This window comes from Cydia splendana, chromosome Z, assembly GCF_910591565.1.
Source record: "Cydia splendana chromosome Z, ilCydSple1.2, whole genome shotgun sequence".
In the NCBI taxonomy this organism is placed as follows: domain Eukaryota; kingdom Metazoa; phylum Arthropoda; class Insecta; order Lepidoptera; family Tortricidae; genus Cydia; species Cydia splendana.
In genome coordinates, this window is record NC_085987.1 from 30,976,171 (window position 1) to 30,995,675 (window position 19,505).

A 19,505-nucleotide genomic window follows, 5' to 3' on the forward strand; every position below is an offset into this window, starting at 1 on the left:
GTTGATGTGAAAAGCAGTATGTGTCACACGGTATCAAAATTATTTCGTCTTGGGCGTTATACACTTGTATCCCTCATTACGCTCAGCGCTATAACCGCGAAAATCGAAGTTCGCAAATTGCGGGCATTTTTCTCTGTCACTCTTATTACGCCTTCATTGGAGTAAAAGAGAAAGATCCTCGCAATTTGCGAATTTCGGTTTTCGCGGTAGCCCCTCAGGATTCAATGTACGCCCTTGACGGAAATATAGCATTTTGATCCCTTGTAACACAAACCACTATTGTTCTTATTTACTGACAAATTTGGTTTGACCAAATTACAAAGCGCTGCGCTGCCATGTTTAACGCCATAAAACTATATAGGAATGCAATATCAAAATGGCTCCACCATCATAGCTGTCTGTCTAAACATATATTATATGTACATATCAAGCCGTTGAGGCTGCAGAGCGTCCTTTAGAAATTGCAGACATAGGTACATAATTACAAAAAGCATAGACTAGAAAATCATTCATCCTACAAAAATGCACAGCTTTCGAATTATCAGGTAAAAAGTACAGTTTCTTAGACGAGATTGGACTATAAGATTATAACAAACATAACGTTATTCATTCGATAAACGATAACGTTATGCGAACCACGTGCGACGTGTCACACTTACATACGAATTTACTAGTGCGACAGGGAGGCAACACGTCGAACGTGGTTCGCGGTAGGCCCTCAGGTTGACTTGACTTAAAGCACCCTCTACACTTCGCGCACGACTGTTATTATTTATTATTGTTTGTCCAGTCAGCAGCAGAAGTTGCTAAGCGGGCCAGGTGTTCAAAAAGATCTTGACGAGACTTTATTGTCAAGAGAATAAGAGCGTGTCAGGGTAATTTTGAACACCTCGCCCGCTTAGCCACTTCTGCTGCTGACTGTCCTTGTCACAGTCTTACATTGTTTGTTATTCCCCATCGTAAATTTAGTATGGATTAAGGTGGGCAACAAATAAATTCGACCAATCATAGCGTCGCATTGCGTATGTTATGTCCCTCACGGAGGCACGCGTATAGCACTTCTATAGGATCCTAGCCACAGAATAACTAATAGTACTACCGTACTAGCTTCTATGCGTTACATTTATATTGCATCACTGATTGATCGATTTAATGTGTTACACTTATTTATTATTATTATTACTTGTATCTCCTTGGATATCACGGGCCTATAATCCCGGTTTTTTGATAGGCTTGCGTGGGGACACAGATCCAACACGTAGAGGCCCCTTGGAGAGCTTTTATGTCATGTAGAACGCCTGCTGGAACCCGTTCACAGGTGCAGCAATAGACACCCATGAACCGGTCTCAGCAGGCATTGGGACTATTGTAGAAAAAGAGAACAGTATACCGGTCTATGGATTGAAGTTTGGGTGGACTATGAGACTGGGTTATTACAAAGACGTAAGGACACCTGCCATAACAATGTTTACACAAGTTATCGAGGCAGGTGGTGACTTGCCGCGCACCAGATGGGCCCCTGAAACTGCCGTCGCGAAGACGACCAGGAGCAACATCGGTGTGAGCGGCTCAGGGGTGTCGAGAGGTGTGCGCCGCTTTCTACCCAGTGGCTGTTAACAGCCACTGTGCCAACTCGCGTCTTATGCATGTTTCACTTCCACCTCTGGAGCATTATAGCTCTAGCGACTCCTCTCTGGACAGCCAATGAAGGCAAGCCAGAGCTGAGAGTCCTGCGGGTCCCCTTGGGGTCCACTCCGACCGACGAAGACACGCCGGAGACGGAGACCCTGACCGACTCTCGGGAGCACTCGGGTCCGTGGGGTTGTTACTCCCCAACAACTCACAAGCTGCCCTGCGGGCTTATTATTATAATTATTATATGTGAATGCACAGGCAGCTTAAAGCTGATACGTGCACATCAATGTCCACTTGTGTTTTGTTGTCTACGAAAGTGTTCATCGAGTTTGTTTTTAAAAGAGTTTATCGAAGGTGCACTGATCACTGACTCGGGTAAACTGTTCCACACTTTCACTACGCGGTTAGACAGGAAGTGTCGTCTGGGGTTGCTACTACTCTGCGTCCGTGTCAGTTTCAGAGAGTGTCCTCTCAGTCTGTCATTTATGTTGCGAGCAAAAATATCGCTTAACCCGGGTACGTTGTAGTGTCCTGTGAGTGTTTTATACGTTTCTATCAAGTCACCGCGTTGCCTTCGCTGCTCCAAGGTTGTCAGGCCTAATTCCTTTAATCTATCTTCATATGGTTGGTTACGAAGAGATGGTACCAATTTTGTGGCTCTTCTTTGGACTTTTTCAATAAGAATTATATCCTTTTTAAAATATGGATTCCAAATTTGGAAGGCATATTCCAGTAAGGGTCTTACATATGTCTTATATATATAGCTTAATAAAGAGATTCTTGTCTATGTAACGGAAAGCTTTCCTGATCATATATAAAACCGAATTTGCCTTTTTGGTAAACCCTAAAATATGTTCCTCCCATTTAAGATTGTTAGTTACAACTACACCAAGATCGCACTGGGAAGCAACACTCTGGAAACTTTTGGAGCCAATATTATATGTGTGCTTAGGGTTATTTTTGCCAATATGAAGTACAGTGCACTTGTCTGCGTTGAGGGTTATAAGCCAATCCTTCGTCCATTGTAGAATGCGGTCTAAGTCCTGCTGTATGATGTTCTGACTGATAAGTGGGTTTCCCATAATCTTTGTGTCATCAGCGAATAAAAACATGCCCGAGTGTATAACTTGCCTAAGGTCCGTTAAGAATATTCCAAACAGCATTTATGTCGGCAAAGTATTTATCAAAAAAACGCACTATGCAGGTCAATTAGCACAGCATCATCTTTTAACAATCTTTATACTTTATAGAGTCTGTGCGGTCCACGTTGACCACGTTGCACAATGTATACTATATTATGGTTTATGGTACTTACTCGTCCTCCACGGGGGTGTAAGGAAACGCAGTCTCCTGCAATTTTGGCGGAGGACTGCTCTCGGGCTCCTCTTGAAGGGGGCTCTCGTAGATCAGAGTCTCCACCATAGACCCCTTAGAGCTCCCGAACGACACCCTGCACAATACCAAACAGGTCATGACATAAACAACTAACTTACACAAACTAGTCCTACGTATATAGTAAGCTCAATAAAGTCTAGTCTAGTGTGGGTACTAGACCGCGATATACCACCGTGGGCTGGAGTAACCCGACAGATTTTAACCACGCTTTCCTGAGGTCATATTACTCGTATAAGGAGCAATAAATATGATAACTATGGGTAATTGTAAAAAAAAATATTTTTTGCTTTTCTGCACACGACACGTTATTTCTTTTTACATCTTGGCGAAAAAAAAAAACATTACAACAAATAAGTAAAGTTTTTCTTTTCTATTTACTTACAGATAAAACTTGCGAGTTTCCTTTCAGAACATGACATACCTGCTGACTGAAAGGAAACTCGCAAGTTAGGTCAAAACTAAACCAAGTCACATAGTGACAGCGTCGCAGCCAAAAAGGCGTTTTTCACTAAGGTATTACAACAAATTTTCACAAAAATAATTGTCATTCAGTCATCAATTGCCAAGACAAGATCGATTTCAGGCAATCATTTCAGGCTTATTTCAGGATGTTACATCGCCACCACAGAACAACCTCTTTAATATGTTCTGTGATCGCCACTCATCACAAAAATAGTGATTTGTTAATGAAGACGTAGACGTCACTTTTAGAAACTTTATTTGGTCAAATTGGGCCCTGTGAATTTTGTTATTTACACCGAGCTTTGCTTGCAGGGTTTTACTAGATTAGTTATATAAATGTTATTCAATATAACGCTTTAAGACAAAAACATTAATTTGTAGGTATGCCTAACAAATAGAAAAAGTAATATTATAGAAATTTACAGACTAGGGTCGATAGGTACCCGGGTAAATTTGCCTACCACGCTGCTGACGTTGCCTCCTTAAGACAAATAACTGATCTTGCTCAATAAACTTAATGTCTACTACTATTGGGGGACCCTGCATTAAAGAGGGAACTCAATATCAACAAGGGTGCCACAAGGGCATGCGACTCGCCAAATCGCTGCCCCAATATTACAGGCTTCTATTGTCATAGTGACATTAAGTCGAATTTCAACTATCTTGAAAATGTAACATAGAACCCTGTAATATTGGGGCAGCGAAATGTTATCTCATAGGCGTATTCCTATTGCTCGAAGCCGTGGAGAGTCTTCTAGAGACAGACCAAGATAACTCTGCAACGATTTTGATAGCATAGACTGAGCAAATGTTATTAGCCCGGAGGCCATAGAGTTTTATATTTGACAGAGGGAATGTCACTTAAGACAAACTGTGACACTGCAATGGCGGACGGTTTGAAAGTGTGCGAGTAGACGAGTGATACCATGTAACACCATTCTCCCCTAATGGTGAAACAATTATTTTCAATATCGTCCTTGTTTTCAAATATTAAAGTAGGACAGTTTTACGTTAGACAATAAAAAAGTGTGTACCTAACTGATTTTATAGGTCTTGAAACTGCGCATTACTTGCAAATTACTTTGTGCAAATATTATTTTCAATACCTAATGATATTTAACTTGTAACCAGCTTGTAACACATCTGATTTTAAACAAAAAATAAATATAAGGTAAATGTACTAGTGCTCGACATGTTAATGTCCAATAGATAACACCTTGCTGTCACCTCTATTGACAATGGTTTAAGTTTCAAGATGACATGTACTGGACTGGGACCGCGTCGAGCACCATGAGTATGTTTACCTTACATAACAAATAAACGTTAACTATCAAACATTATTCATGTAAACGTCTTTAATCTCCTTATTATCGGGAAATTACCATACAGACCTAGTTTGAAATGCAAAATCAATAATTTAGCTATTTACCTAAATATCCTAAATTATCTCTTATATACATAATGATTTAATAAGAAGGGCATCAATTACCCTACTTTCGGGAAATTACCCTATTCAACTTACTGGTCACACTCCTGTTTCGCATTTATAAACAATGAAATATGGAGATTTTATGTACTATACCGTGATAATTGATAAAAGTAGCTATGAAAAGTTATTCCGTCACTTTTTTTCTTTCAATCTGTACAATTCTTGCAGGATTTAACTACGCATGCCGGCATATTTTACATTTTTCTTGGACAAATTTACTTCACTGACGTTTCGATCCGTCTGACGGCAAATTGGTGGATGAGGGCATTGAGATAACTGTCAATGTGTGTGTGTCACGCGTAAATACTAGAAAATTGGTGGATGATGGAATCACAGTTTTTGTCTTAGCAAAACTACGTCCGTAGTATTCTAGGCCCATGCCGGAGGCTATCAAAATCGCTGCAGACTTATCTTGGTCTAAATCTAAACTAATATTGGTATAGGTGCTTCAAACTCCTAACAAGTAAAAGGATTAATGGGGGGTAAGCGAGAATTTGTAAACGATGTCTAAGTATAATTCCCGACAGCCACAGGCTGGAGCAACTAAAGACTCAAGTTTACAATATTCTTACCCCCGGAGTTACACACAATGTTTTTCATCACACTTGCGAAGAAAAAACTAAATTTTAACCAAAATATTATTAAATACGGTGATATTACAAACATTCGTCCGCCATATTGTAATCATTGTCATTTCTTGACAGGTTAGGCATCGAAGGCACACCTTCGGCATTCAGCCACGATTATACATGCACCTTGTGTAAAAATATTTTAAACGGCTATTAAATTAATCAAATTAAATATTTTTGAACATAAACAAAAATATTAAATTATAATCGTCAGTATTTCAAAAGTACCCCGTCCATCCCTCCCCGATACCTTGATTTTAAACAAAGTATTTTACTTATAACCTACTTGGTACGTATGAATTAGCGACATAATTAAAAAAGAAAGCTATAACTCCCTAGGGAGTTATAGTTTTATTTTTCACAATCTATAACTCCCGCGGGAACAATATAGGCCTTTTCCCTTCGGTAGGTAGGTACACACCTGCATCATGATTCATGAAATAAGATCTTTTTCGAGCAAGTGTGATGAAAATGTCATTTTGACATCTATAAGTAGGTTAGGTATGACAATATTTGGTAAGTTTTAGCTGTGTTCATGTGGTGTTCATTTTCATATTATTCTATTCGACAAATTAGTGATAAAACTGTTCTTTACCTACATATTGATTTTAATAAGTACCTACATATACCTACTCATGTAAGCTGGCACTTTCCTATACTTTTCAGGACTAGAATATTTCGATTCCTAAATGTAGACTAACCTCCACCCATTTATCGTAATTACAATTAGGGGTATTGTTTCCCATAAAGTTTTAAGTCATAATGTATTGTTTGTCATATTATCGTTAGTCATAAAACTGAAACTTTTCAGGATTTTCATAAGGTTATTCTATAGATAGGTTAGGTTAGGTTTGTTTTATGGCAATCCTGAAAAGTTACGCGTTTCTGAGAAAAACCAATTATAACTAACGAAAATTCAGACAAACAATACATTATGACTTAAAACTATTTGGGAAACAATAGACACCCATCGTAATTATCATCATTTCTATTTCCATGATGTCCATCATAACCGAAGACGCACACTGTTAACTAAGGGGAAAATACGATAGATTGACAACATTATAATATTTATAATATAGTCAATTAGTCATCAACATCATCATGCGTATCTGTATGGGATAATATAATAACACAATAAACAAGACCTGTAAATCTTAGCTAGTTATTAGTAGGTTTATTGTCTAATATAATATCTACCATACATGGTCTAATAAAACATGGTCTTCTATTCCCAGAGTGACACGGGGCTACGTCACAATAACATTGCCACTTTATTTCAACATAACATGTTACATGGGTACATTATACCTATGGTTAATAAGTTAAAATATTTCTTTATAATATTATAATTTTCATTTATATGTATTTTATCTTAAATTTTACAATAACACGTCATTTTTAATTATTCGTTAGCAATATCTTCCGATTCACGAAAGAAATTTCAGAAGTTCGGGTAATTCTGTTTACATTACTGGCAACACAGGATAGCGCTGTCACATTTGACAATTCGGATCTAGATAACTTCATGCCCTGACCGTCATCCTTGTCGAACGCGTGTTAATTGTTATTTCCTTCTCGCTCAGTGTCAGCAGTCGCAGTGTTTTCCAAACTTTTCACGTCGTAAGCTTGGTAATTAATGTGTAACTGTGAATTAGTTTTTCAAACGTTTGTCTTGTATAGATAAATAAAGTTTAATTTAATACATTAGATTTGTTTTATTTTACTATGTTTCTACATGAATAACTTAAAATTAATGCCGTTAAAATAATTTTCACCGTTGGTTAAAATTCTCCCACATTTTAAAGTTTGAGAACCTGTAAACAGCATGATGACGTAGTCCCGTGTCAGTTAGGTCATACGCGAATCTCGGAATAGAGTACCAGGCGGAGTATATTATTATACCATGACCATATAAATACGTAAAATAATTATGTATTTAGCTGACCCCTTGTGTATTTGCTTGACCTCTGAAATTGCTTTCTTCAATCAGTAAGGTAAAGGTAGTCTTGTATTGATTGTAATGAGCTAATATAGTAATTTCGTGTACAGCAGCAGCGCCAATAAATATGTGTTTATAAATTATAAACTCATCAGATACCTAAATACCTAACCTTTGCAATCGCACTTCGGTCATTCTTTTAAGAAAAGTGGCTAGAGTTGAAGAGGTGGGTATATCAATTAGGTACATACTTCTTCTAAAGTATTCGGCTCTCACGCGCTGCTCTCGGTGTCCAAGTAGTTTATCGCCCTATACGTATACCTAATACGGTGTTATCATTTATCAAATTATCACTCACTAAACGAAGCATATTATAAAGCGCAAACTGGATAACTCTAAGTGAGCTTTAAATAAAGTCTGCATGCGTTAGGGATTCAGGGAATCTCTGCGGACAAATAGAGTTTTTTTGTTATATTTTGAGATAGAAGAAATTCTTTTCTTACGAAGTATTCTGTTGTGATGATGATGACGAATAGCGTTCTTCGTTGTAAGACTTGTTAAGAGTGCAGTTGACCGATTTTCATTACTTTCTAATAGTCGAATCCAGAGCCTTTTACGGCGGTCACGTAATTTTAACAATATTTTGTCCGTAACAGAGTGATAGACTGATGGCTAATGGAATGCTACTTAATAAAACTACTACTACTTTAAAAAAAAAAAATTGTGACTACTATTTGTTTATGTATTCTGTAATTTGTATGTTATAATTGTTTTATGTGTTAGTGTTGATAAAATTGCCATACCCTTACAGGGTCTCATATTGTGAAACATTATTAGTTAAGAACATCTGTGTAAACACCAATATGAAAGCAATAAACATATTATTATTATGTCTGTCTTTTACAAATTCTCGGAACCATGGGGTCCCGGGCATTTGGAAGGCGTGCGTGGGGCCGAAGCCAACACGTAGAGGCCCCTTGTAATAAGACAATTTTACTCTAAATGTAATGTGACACCAACCAACGATTATCCCTGTTTGCACTATAGTAGTGCACCCAAGGACAAGCCCCGGTTAGTGTAGGACTATTGTAAGAAAAGGTACATAAAGAAACCGGGCTATTGAGTTGAGTTGCTAGTGGGCTAGTAACCGGGACTATGGAGGAGACTATGGCACCTGCCCTGCTCATATGTTAAAAAACATGAAAAAAATGGGCCAGGTGGTGACTCGCCAACTCACAATATGGGTCCCCGAAAACGGCCGCTCGCACGGAGCGACAAGGGGACAACATCACGTGAGCGGCTCAGGGCGTGGAGAGGTGTGCACCGCTTTCTACCCAGTGACTGTAAGCAGCCACTGTGCCAACTCGCGTCTTAGGCATATTTCACTTCCGCCCTGCGAGCATATAGCTCTGACACCCCACTCTGGACGGCCGGTTAAGGCAAGCCAGAGGTGATAGAGTCCTGCGGCCCCTGCTCAGTGTTCACTCCAGCCGGCCAATGAAGGCAAGCCGGAGAGAGGGGCCTGACTGACTTTCGGGGGTATGGGACCCAAGGGACTTCACTTCCCATTCAGCTCGCCACAAGCTGCCCTGGGGGCTTATTATTATTATTATTATTTGTATGTCTGTTCCATATCTCGGGACCATGGGGTCCCGGACCTTTGGGAGGCGTACGTGGGGCTGAAGCCAACAGCGCAGAGGCCCTTTAAGACACTTTAATCTAAAAGCAAGGGATACACGTGGCGGATACCATCCCCGAACGCAGAATGTGATACATCCGGAGATGGTCCCCGCCAGGTGCAAAGACTATTGCAGTGCAGCACTTTTGTGCTGCGATGGAAACTAAGGTCATAGGCTATTTGATTTGAATGTTGGATGGACTGGATATAGGGCTATGGGAGGAGACTAGCGGACACCTGCCGTGACAATCAGTCTCAAAATTGTATAAGACAGGTGGTGACTCGCCAACTCATTGAGTGGGCCCCGCAATGGCCGCACGCACAGTGCGACAACAGGGCAACACTTTGGAGTGGCTGTGAGGTTGTCGAGAGGTGAGTCTGCGGTAGCCAGATCCCGGTAATCCGTTCAGCAGGCCGCCGGCGTTATGACATTTTACACTTCCAACCTGGAGCATAGGTCCCGCTCTTGCGACTCCACTCTGGCCGGCCAATCAAGGCAAGCACAGAGGCGAGGGCCAGATGAAAGTGCCCTCTGGAATAGGGGTGTGCGGTGTCGCCACTCACCGTCAGCTCGCCACAAGCTGCCCCCGCGGGGTTATTATTATTATTATTTTAAATTCTCTTTTTTTTCTCGGCTTTCACCGGTGTAATACTGCTATGCACGGGCCTAGGCCAAGTGCATGTCAGGTAAGTATTCTTACATTTTCATTCGTTGAATGTGAATCAGGTTGAGCAATCATGTGTCTGGGAGTGGTGTGCGTTTCTATGTTTGTGGTAACTGGTTCTATAGGGTTTAAAGTTGCATGAGTGATGGCTTGTGCGGTTCGTCTCGTGACAGCAGGGGCTTCATGTTCAGTTTGTAGGAATTTTCTCACTATTCGGCATGTATTAAGAATAACGGCTTTTTGAAGTAGGTGGAATGTTTTGGGTGGTAACTTTAAGGTCTTTAAGGATTGATGCAGCTGTGTAGGTATTACGCCTGTACTGGATAAAACTATAGGTACTATAATTACTTTTTGGAGATGCCATATACGGGTTATTTCATCTTTCAGTTCTATGTATTTGGTGATGCTATAGATGTGAGGTTGAAACACCTAGACCACACCCCAATAATAGGGAGATACAAATATATGCGCCAATATCAACTAGGCTTACCCTTCCCAAACTAAGATTCCAACTATCCTATCCTCTCTTCTTCTTCCCTCCTTTTCTTTTTTATCCTTCCTTTTCTAGATTAAAGATGCAGTTACGATCAAGAAGTTTACGTCCGGGGCCGCTACCCGAGGGCAATCGTCGGGGCGCATCTGGAGCCGTTGCTGGATGCCACAGCATGCGATCCAACGGCGATGCGGAGTTGAGCAGGCGGGCTCCCATCGAACAATTTGTTACAGCCGCAGAAGGGCCGCTGCCCGAGGGCGATCGTCGGGGCGCACCTGGAGCCACTGCTGGGTGCCACAGCATGCGAACCAGTGGCGATGCGGAGCTGAGCAGGCGGGCTCCCATCGAACAATTTGTTACAGCCGCAGAAGTGCCGCTTCCCGAGGGCGATCGTCGGGGCGCACCTGGAGCCGCTGCTGGGTGCCACAGCATGCGAACCAGCGGCGATGCGGAGCTGAGCAGGCGGGCTCCCATCGAAGAATCTACTACAGCCGCAAACCGTGAACGTTTTGCTGTTTCCAGGAAATACAACCTCCGCCCGCGGGGCGGAGATAGCTCCGCGACTTCCGTGACTAATTTTTCAGACGACGACAAATCCCTTTTCTCATCGATACCATCAACGCGACCTTCATACATGTCTAAGAAAACGTCTACTTTATCTTCCGTTAGCACGCACGACGGTGTTGTACAAGATGTCATTCCCGACATTGAGTTTGTACCCACCTCGGAAGCTTCCAAATCGCGCAAACGATGGACGAATGAAATGAATACGTTTATTATGCGCACTTTATTACCTTTATCTTACTGCACTGGACACTGACACGAAAGCGTATCTGGAACCACTTCACATAAAATTTATAGAAAAATTCCCAAATATGACAGTTAGCCGACAAAGAGTAGGTGACCAGAGGAGAGCCATTATCCGAAGTAAGTTGCTACCACAAGAGACGTTGAATCAGATATATGACGAAGTAAAAGCCGAATTAGCTACTATACGCACTAGTATTACCACAACCTACACACGCGCCACTTCTAATAATCAAGAATCACATAGTATGCAAGCTCAAACACGATTAAGATGGACAAACGAACAGAACGAATCGATCATGTTATCATATTACAGAATTACTGAACTTGAAACCAACAGAACTTCGTACCGAAAACCGTTGCACGATGCTTTTATAAACAGTTTCCCTGCTCTTTCACATCTTAGCGAACAACGAATATCTGATCAGCGAAGAGCTATAATAAATAATAAATACATAACTGATACCAGATTGACAGAATTAAAACAACAGATTGCTGAAGAACTATCTATAAATATATACAATTCCGATGACCACATTCCAGATATTGAACAGAGCAATACAACCCAACAGCCCGATCTTGAAACCCAGTTCTTACAAAATATTCAACCAGATAGCCCTGACAATGTTCCAAACAATGATCCCATTTCTGAAAGGAACCTGTTGATAGCCGAAACGTTTAAACAAACATTCAAACATTTTACAGATACTGACCCGACTTGTAGACCTTATATTCCAAAACAAAAAACATCAAAAAAGTTGGCAGACATAGTGCAATATCTTAACAATATAACTTTTCCTGAGTACATTAACATAGACACAGACTTTGATACTCTGCAAAGAGCAATATACAGTGCAGCATGGACTGCTGCTAAAGTGAACGGGGCAAAAATATCACTGGAACCCACAGACAGCTCCCGATCTCGCTCTGTAAATAAAGACAAAAGACCGCACTGGCAAAGACGATTAGAAAGACGACTACAAGATTTACGAACTAAAATAGGTAGAGTAACACATTTCATTGCAGGGACCAGAAGTATAAACCTAGAAAAACAAGTAAATGACATCATTGACCAATATAAAATTCATTCTGTACACGAAGAACCAAACACACAGCTTACACACACACTAGACACATTAAAACAAAAACTGGCACTCATATCAGGACGCTTAAACAGATATAAAGTATGTACGCTAAGAAAACAACAGAATAACCAATTTCAAACCAATGAGAAGCTATTTTATAGAAATGTAAGACAGGCCACTACAAATACGACAGACAATAATAACCCTAATATAGTAAGTAACTTGCCGGACTCACACGACTTGCAAAACTTTTGGGCAGGAATTTGGGAGAACCCAATTGATCACAACACTGATGCCGAGTGGATTAAGACTGAAATTGTTAGAAATGACACTAATACAACAGAAATGGCTTACCAGCACATTCCGATCGACACATTTAAGAAAGTTCTTAGTAATTCACATAATTGGAAAGCACCTGGATCAGACAACATACATAGTATCAGACAACATACATAGTTTCGGCCTTAGGGACATTACGCTCATTGATAATCAGCAAGGTGCATGGTGTTGGTGCAGTCGGTAATTGAGCGTAGGTATTATGTAGGTACAGTCACCTGCAATAATATATTACTCTTTGAAGGCCGCAAAAATATGTGACACGCTCTTATGGCTCTACAAATAAGTTCGTGTCAGATATTTTTGCGGCCTTCGTTGTGTAACATATTATTACAGGTGACTGTACACTATATTTTTAGTACTTTTTATTTCAAAAATTAGGTACCTCTACCTACTTTCATGAATTAGGTACTGACGTTTTTAAAAAAAAACTTACTGAGTGAGTAGGTACAGTCAAGTGTAAAAATATGGGTGCACAAATCATCTCAAAAATATGTCCCATAGCTCTTATGTCAGCCAATTAAGAACTATGGGACATATTTTTGAGTAAGTTGTCAACAGCCATATTTTTACCCTTGACTTTACCTAATAATGCAATCCCAATCTGTAGCATCACTCAAGGAGAGGCTTAGAAAATTGTGGCTTTCCGATACTTAGATAATTCTGTTTTTCCCGATTAAGTACCTACTTCTTTCATTTCCTTTACTTTACTGGTTCGAATTAATATCTATATATCTATTTATATTATATGTTGAGTATTTATTTATTTTTTATTTATATATATATATGTATATGTATTCTTGTATTGTTATATTTCTATTTATGTATATTTGGTGTATTCAAAACTTGCATTTCAATTATTTTAGAGATTGTACGCTTTTGTTTGTCATTCATCGTTACTTCTGTCCTACTCCTTTCCTCAAAGGTTGACTGGAAGAGATCCCATTCAGGGATAAGTTCGCCTTTGTTGTATTTAATTGACTCTGTAACTGTGTTTCTCGTGTTTTTATTTCTATGTACAATAAAGTAAATACATACATACATAGGTACATACATAATTAACTTATAATAATAATTTGTCTTTTATATTTTTCCATAAGAAAATGTCAATATTTTTAAATTATTGCGTAGCATTAATAAGAATTACCTACCTAAATCTGCCACAGAAAAAAAGTAAAAATATTGGAAATGTTAATGACTCATAATTATTATTTTCAGTATATTTGTTTGATTTATAAGAAGCATCAAAATGGCGAAAGAAGGCCCCCGCGCTATAAAGTTCGACCCCAACACGGAGGCTTTCCAGATGCGAGCGCAGTGGAAGAAGCAGGACATGTGCCGCAAGGAGTGGTTCAAGCGCTGGGCTTGGCTTCTCGACGAAAGGATGTAAGCCCGTAGTATACATTATTTTTCACCACACCAGCTCGGAAAGGCTTACTTTGCACTTCAAAAACTGATAGCAAAGTTGCATTTTATTCACATGTGAGGCAAAGTATTCAAATGCAAATTTTGAGTTGTTTTCTTATGTTTGCTGGAAGAATTGACTTTTAAATGATGATTTTGGATGATATATATTTAATAACATTCATTTGAATTTGATTTGGTTTGATTTTGTTTGATATTTTACATTTAATATTTGCTTCGGGTTGGTGTGGTGAAAAATTTTGTGTTTCACTCGGGGGCAAATTTTGTTTAACCCTCGTGCTTTGAAACCCTCGCAACGCTCAAGATTCCATTTTTCGAACCACTCGCTACGCTCGTGGTTCAATTTTGGAATCTTTCGGTGGCTCGGGTATCAATATTAGCACGAGCGGTTAAACAACAACTTTGCCCCCTCGTAAAACAAATAACTATTTATTCAAAATGTCCGAAGGGTAGAAGTTGTATTCATACTTAGTAGGTAGGTACCTACTTTGACAAAGCCTGCGTTTTGCAACTTGTACGTAATTTAACTTGTGGACTTAATTATAAGTAGAAATACGAGTAACTTAACTTCACAGTTAGACTTCATTATATGTAGATTTTGTGACTATTGTGATTTGGCATAAATAAACTATGCATAAGGTATGTATAATAGTAGTAAAGGCGAGAGATGTTATTTAAAAATGTACAGTCAAGTGTAAAACTGTGGGTGCACACTTCTTACTCAAAAATATGTCCCATAGCTCTTATGTCGGCGAATTAAGAACTATGAGACATATTTTTATGTAAGTTATACCTATGCAACCATATTTTTACACTGTACCTAAATAAATTTACGGTAAGTTATGTACCTAAGTCAATTCTGTAGCAAATGCTGCTTGCCTAAGAATTGCTAATATTGTTACGCATCACAATAAAAGCCCCAGTCTAAATTATCATCGGCACATCTAAAGTAGGGCAGAGAGCCTTTAGCGTGGGGCGAGACATTTGGGGCGCGCCGAATAGACAGGACCAAGCCGCGGGTTCGGGTCTAAATGTGGTTTTACAAACTTGCTGTATGAGTTGGTTAAAGAAAAACTCGCCCGTCAGTCATTCTTTTGCCTAATTTCAATAACACCATTGTTAGATGACTTTTTTGTCACACGTAACAACGTAAATTGACAATAACACTGACAAAAAAATATTAAGTTGGTATAAAAGTATGACCCGCCCGCGTCCCTTATATCAAGTGTGAAGTGTGAATGAACGCCAAAGAACAATGTCTACGGAAGAGCCATGGAAGCATGGAACTCATTTAATGTGCATTTGTTCGTAAGCAAAAGGTTACCTACTAATATGTCACTTTGTCGGTTATCTCGAAAACGCGCCCTGCTTACCAATATCTACAATTAGAAATGATAATTTATAATTATATCCACTGATGGAGTATTTGGTTGCGCCTAATATATATAAGTATACGTATATATTATTTTTTTGTAACTTAGGTATATAGTAGGTACCTAATTCATAAAATTAGTATGTACCTACTTTTCTAGGCGACCCATAGATGGCCTAGATCAGCCATTCTCTAAATGTGTTCCGCGGAACCCTAGGGTTCCGCGACACCCCTGCAGGGGTTCCGCAAGAATTTAGAACACTATGCTTTAGTCGCCTCGAAAAATTTTATGTAGGGTTAGGTTAAATTTTATGTACAATGTAGGGTTCCATCAAGTATTTCGCTTTCCAAAAGGGTTCCGTCAAAAAAAAAGATTGAGAACCGCTGGCCTAGATTGCATGAACACCCCTTAATTGCTTCTAAGGCCGCTGCCACCCTTCCAGGTGCCTCCGACACCCAGCGGCTGTCGGGAATTATAGACCTCGTCAACAAAAACTCGCTTACCCCCCTCGTTGTACAATGTACTATTACGTTAGCACTTTTTGGTGTAAGAAAAAGTTATAACTACCTATAGAACTAGCATAGCAAATATATTATACATAAGTAAATAAAAATCGTGTTTAAAAATAGCAGGTATATTTTTCATTTGTACTGAAATCGTTTGCAAAAAGACATAAATTAATATTTATGAAACTGATACCTAGGCAGGTAACAACTACATATTATGTACAAAGTAGGCAACGCAATGGAAAATACTCCATTTTTGGATATCGTCTTAAGTGACAGAGTTCAACACATTAAAACGAGGTAAGTATGGCCAAAAAAATTACCTACCCCCTCTGGGTGGGTTAACTTATAATAATACACGAAACCCTAAACGCGTTATTAATAATGGCCAATGTCTAACGTTAGATCACTCTACTGGCCATATTCCAACTAGATGTCAAGCCATGTACGCTTCGTCAACTCTCGATTCGCACATACTCGTAGCAGTCATAGCACACAGTCCGCTTATCTATAAGGCGAACTGACAAGTTGAACTAGCGACATGATCGGCGACTTAACCCTATTAGAACCATGTGCATAAGTCTTCTTCGCTTGTATTAGCAGGAATAAGATTAGCTTTGTAGCTGTTCATTTAAGTAGGTAGACGTAGTCTAGGTGCATCTATTTATCGACCTACGACGCCGCGAGGGGGGCGACATCTAAGTGGGAGTGTTCAGTACGGAAATTAAATTGACTATCATAAACAGACCTAGGTAGTAGGTAGGTAGCTGACACAATGTTATTGTGGATTCAATGTCAATGGCAAATAGCTTTGGCGTTTAATAATACGTGCGAATGAGGTAGAATCTCGTGAATTACCGTCATGAGATTTCATTCAACGTCTAATTAGATACACCCAGAAGACTAATTAAAGTACATAGTAGATTTATTTATTTAAACATTATTGCATATTGTATCAGAAAAGAGTACAGATGTTGGATTGAACGCCTTAAGGCATTCAACCATACTCTATCACTCAATAGCAAATAGAAATAGTAAATAGTTGCATTAAGTACCACCTGTTTTTTTAGGTGTGGGTAAAAATAAGGAAAACGCAGTCATATTATTTGCTTCACGATCAAAACGCCTCTTTCGATCGCGTCTATTCTTTGTATAGGTACCTACTTCTAAAATAGATTTGCAAAATGATCTGAAAAAAGGTACCAATATTTTATGTAAAAAAAACCTACTTTATTTCTAATTTTTAATTTAAGAATACTCAGATTGATTCACAAGAGCTGACATAATGCAACTCGGTAAATTGATATGAATCTGTTTTTGTAAGACAATAAGTACCTAACTGCAGCTTCTGTCAAACTCTAGCCAAGCCCAGGCAGAAGCGGAGGCCGCTATAAAGGAAGTAGAGGCCGCCCTGCCCCACGTCGCGTCGAAAGAAGAAACGTTCAAGACACTGAAACCAGTCCCAGTCACTTCCACCGGCACCATCGGCTGGCTCGCGTCCAAGTTCGTCATTATGATTTATTTAGACAGTTTTGATATCATTTAATGAGTAATCCTTTCGCAATAGGTAGGTACTTTAATGCATTAACATATCAAACTAAGTACCTCGCAAAGTTTCAAGTGAAGACTCAGTTCTGCAGTGCCAACGAGGTTTTTAATCGATCTCTGTCAAAGTAAGGCACGCTTTCAAGTTTCACATAAAAGAGTCCTTTTGAAAACATCTCGCCCGGCATCACGACGCGAATGTGTACCCCTATCCAAGCCTCTACTTTACGGAAAGGACTTTTTGCATCGAGGCTAAGATTAGATGCGAAATGAGTTCCGTGTGCCAACGTTAAATAGACGGAGCTGAAATTCTATTGCTTGTGAAGACTGTACATAAAAAAAACGAAAGAAATACCTAGGTACTTACAGTTTACACAGCTATTTGAAATGGCTAATCATTATTATCTACTAGAAATTTCCAACCTAACGTTTTAGAGTCAAAAATTTAGACGAACGTGAAGTAGTTAATTATGAATATTATGATGCTGTTGTAATCTATTCTCGTAGTAATTCCATGATAACTGTGATATTTAAGATCGAGTCGATATAAGTAGGTGTATGTATAAGTACAAGTACTCTTACCTACGAGTACATCACTAGTAGTAGGTAGAGATGACGTAATAACGCAGATTGATATTTTTCAGGCCCGACTGCCAGTTAGAAATTTATACTTCGTGGCTCGCGAAACCTCCGCTAAGGCTTCCTGATGCTTGGGAATATAAAGACTACATGGGACCGAAAATCACTAAGCATTAATATGAGTGTAGCTTGACACTCAATTAGTACCTACGTACCTCGTTAATGCTTTCATCTATTTATAGACTGACTTAAATATTGGTCAATACAACAGCTGGCTATGAAGAAAACTTTCGTTTAATTGATTGATCCACTTTACCGCTAACTCGTTGCTTTTTAGCTCTATCTTATATCCAATTTAGCCGCACAGCGATAGCCTGACCGATAACATCGTTTTATTTCTTCTAAGAGTAGGTAGCTTACCTACGTACTTGTGTACCAATAAGTGCCTACTCTTATTTCAAGACGGATCGATTTCACTGAGTGTTATAACAAATGTTAAGTCATCACTACTAGTTTTCCAACATTTATAAGCAATTTTACCAACCTTATATAGTCCTACTTGCTTATTTTTAGCTGAAAATTTAAATAATATTTTAAGTATATTGCCAAAAACTACTACAGCGGATTTACCGTTAAAACTATTACTATACATATAGTGTCTAGGTAAGGATTTATTCTATTTTTATTTCATTTTATTCAGAAATATCACAACGTATTTATAGAGTAGGTACCTCTTACTGACTATGGTCGCCCAGTGGCTAATTAATACCTACCTACAGGTAAATATCATTATACTGAAAAGGATACGTTAAAAAAGGTACAGTCACCTGCATTAATTTGTTACTCTTCGAACGCCGCAAAAATATGTGACACGCTCTTATGGCTCTACAAATAAGGTCGTGTCAGATATTTTTGCGGCCTTCATAGTGTAACATATTATTGCAGGTGACTGTACCTATAGTCCTAGGTATTCTAGCTACTTGAGCGGCCTTTATTGTTTTTTTTTGTAACTACATACCTACCTACTTGTTAAGGATTAGTTGTGAGCCCGATTCTGGACTGCTATTCATTAAAACTACACATAATTTTGATTAAAGATATACAAAATGTGATAGATATTGAAATTAACAGTAACAATCATATATATAAAATTGAAAAACCAGAACGGGATAAAAAACGAGGGAAGAAGCGAGATGGCGCCTTACAAATATCTAAAAAGCTTTTTGACACGTTTCTCAAATACGACGCACGTATGATAAGAAATAACTGTTCCAATCTATTATCTAAATATGAGAATAGAACTAGAGCATAAAAACTATCGCTTTCGATGCGTATTTAATTTATAATAAGCAAAAGAAATTTTCATAACAATCTTTATTTTACGACGATCGGTCATCTCTCGGCAACTCTCGGTTGTTTTCGTTTCGGTCGTGCTACAGACTAGACCAAATTATTCGTAAG

At 39.0% G+C, this 19,505-nt stretch overlaps 2 protein-coding genes across 3 annotated transcripts in view; one reads left to right on the forward strand and one right to left on the reverse strand.

Annotated features, from left to right (window-relative positions):
- The window catches only part of LOC134804854 (uncharacterized), a 43,165-nt gene that overhangs the window by 8,679 nt on the left and 14,981 nt on the right, over positions 1-19,505 (reverse strand). Inside the window, exon 4 of the mRNA XM_063778138.1 lies at positions 2,951-3,085. Within this exon, the coding sequence (XP_063634208.1) occupies positions 2,951-3,085 (135 nt within the window). The remainder of the gene's footprint in view (positions 1-2,950; positions 3,086-19,505) is intronic.
- On the forward strand, positions 6,109-18,458 carry LOC134804903 (uncharacterized). 2 transcript variants are annotated; one of them, XM_063778220.1, is made up of 4 exons: positions 6,109-6,126; positions 13,835-14,002; positions 17,283-17,423; positions 18,110-18,458. In XM_063778220.1, exons 2-4 carry the CDS (start codon positions 13,866-13,868, stop codon positions 18,219-18,221), a joined length of 390 nt encoding a protein of 129 aa, XP_063634290.1. In that variant the 5' UTR covers positions 6,109-6,126; positions 13,835-13,865; the 3' UTR covers positions 18,222-18,458. The 2 variants fall into 2 exon arrangements, with proteins under 2 accessions (XP_063634290.1, XP_063634289.1); XM_063778219.1 differs by having other exon boundaries at positions 6,111-6,247; positions 18,110-18,457.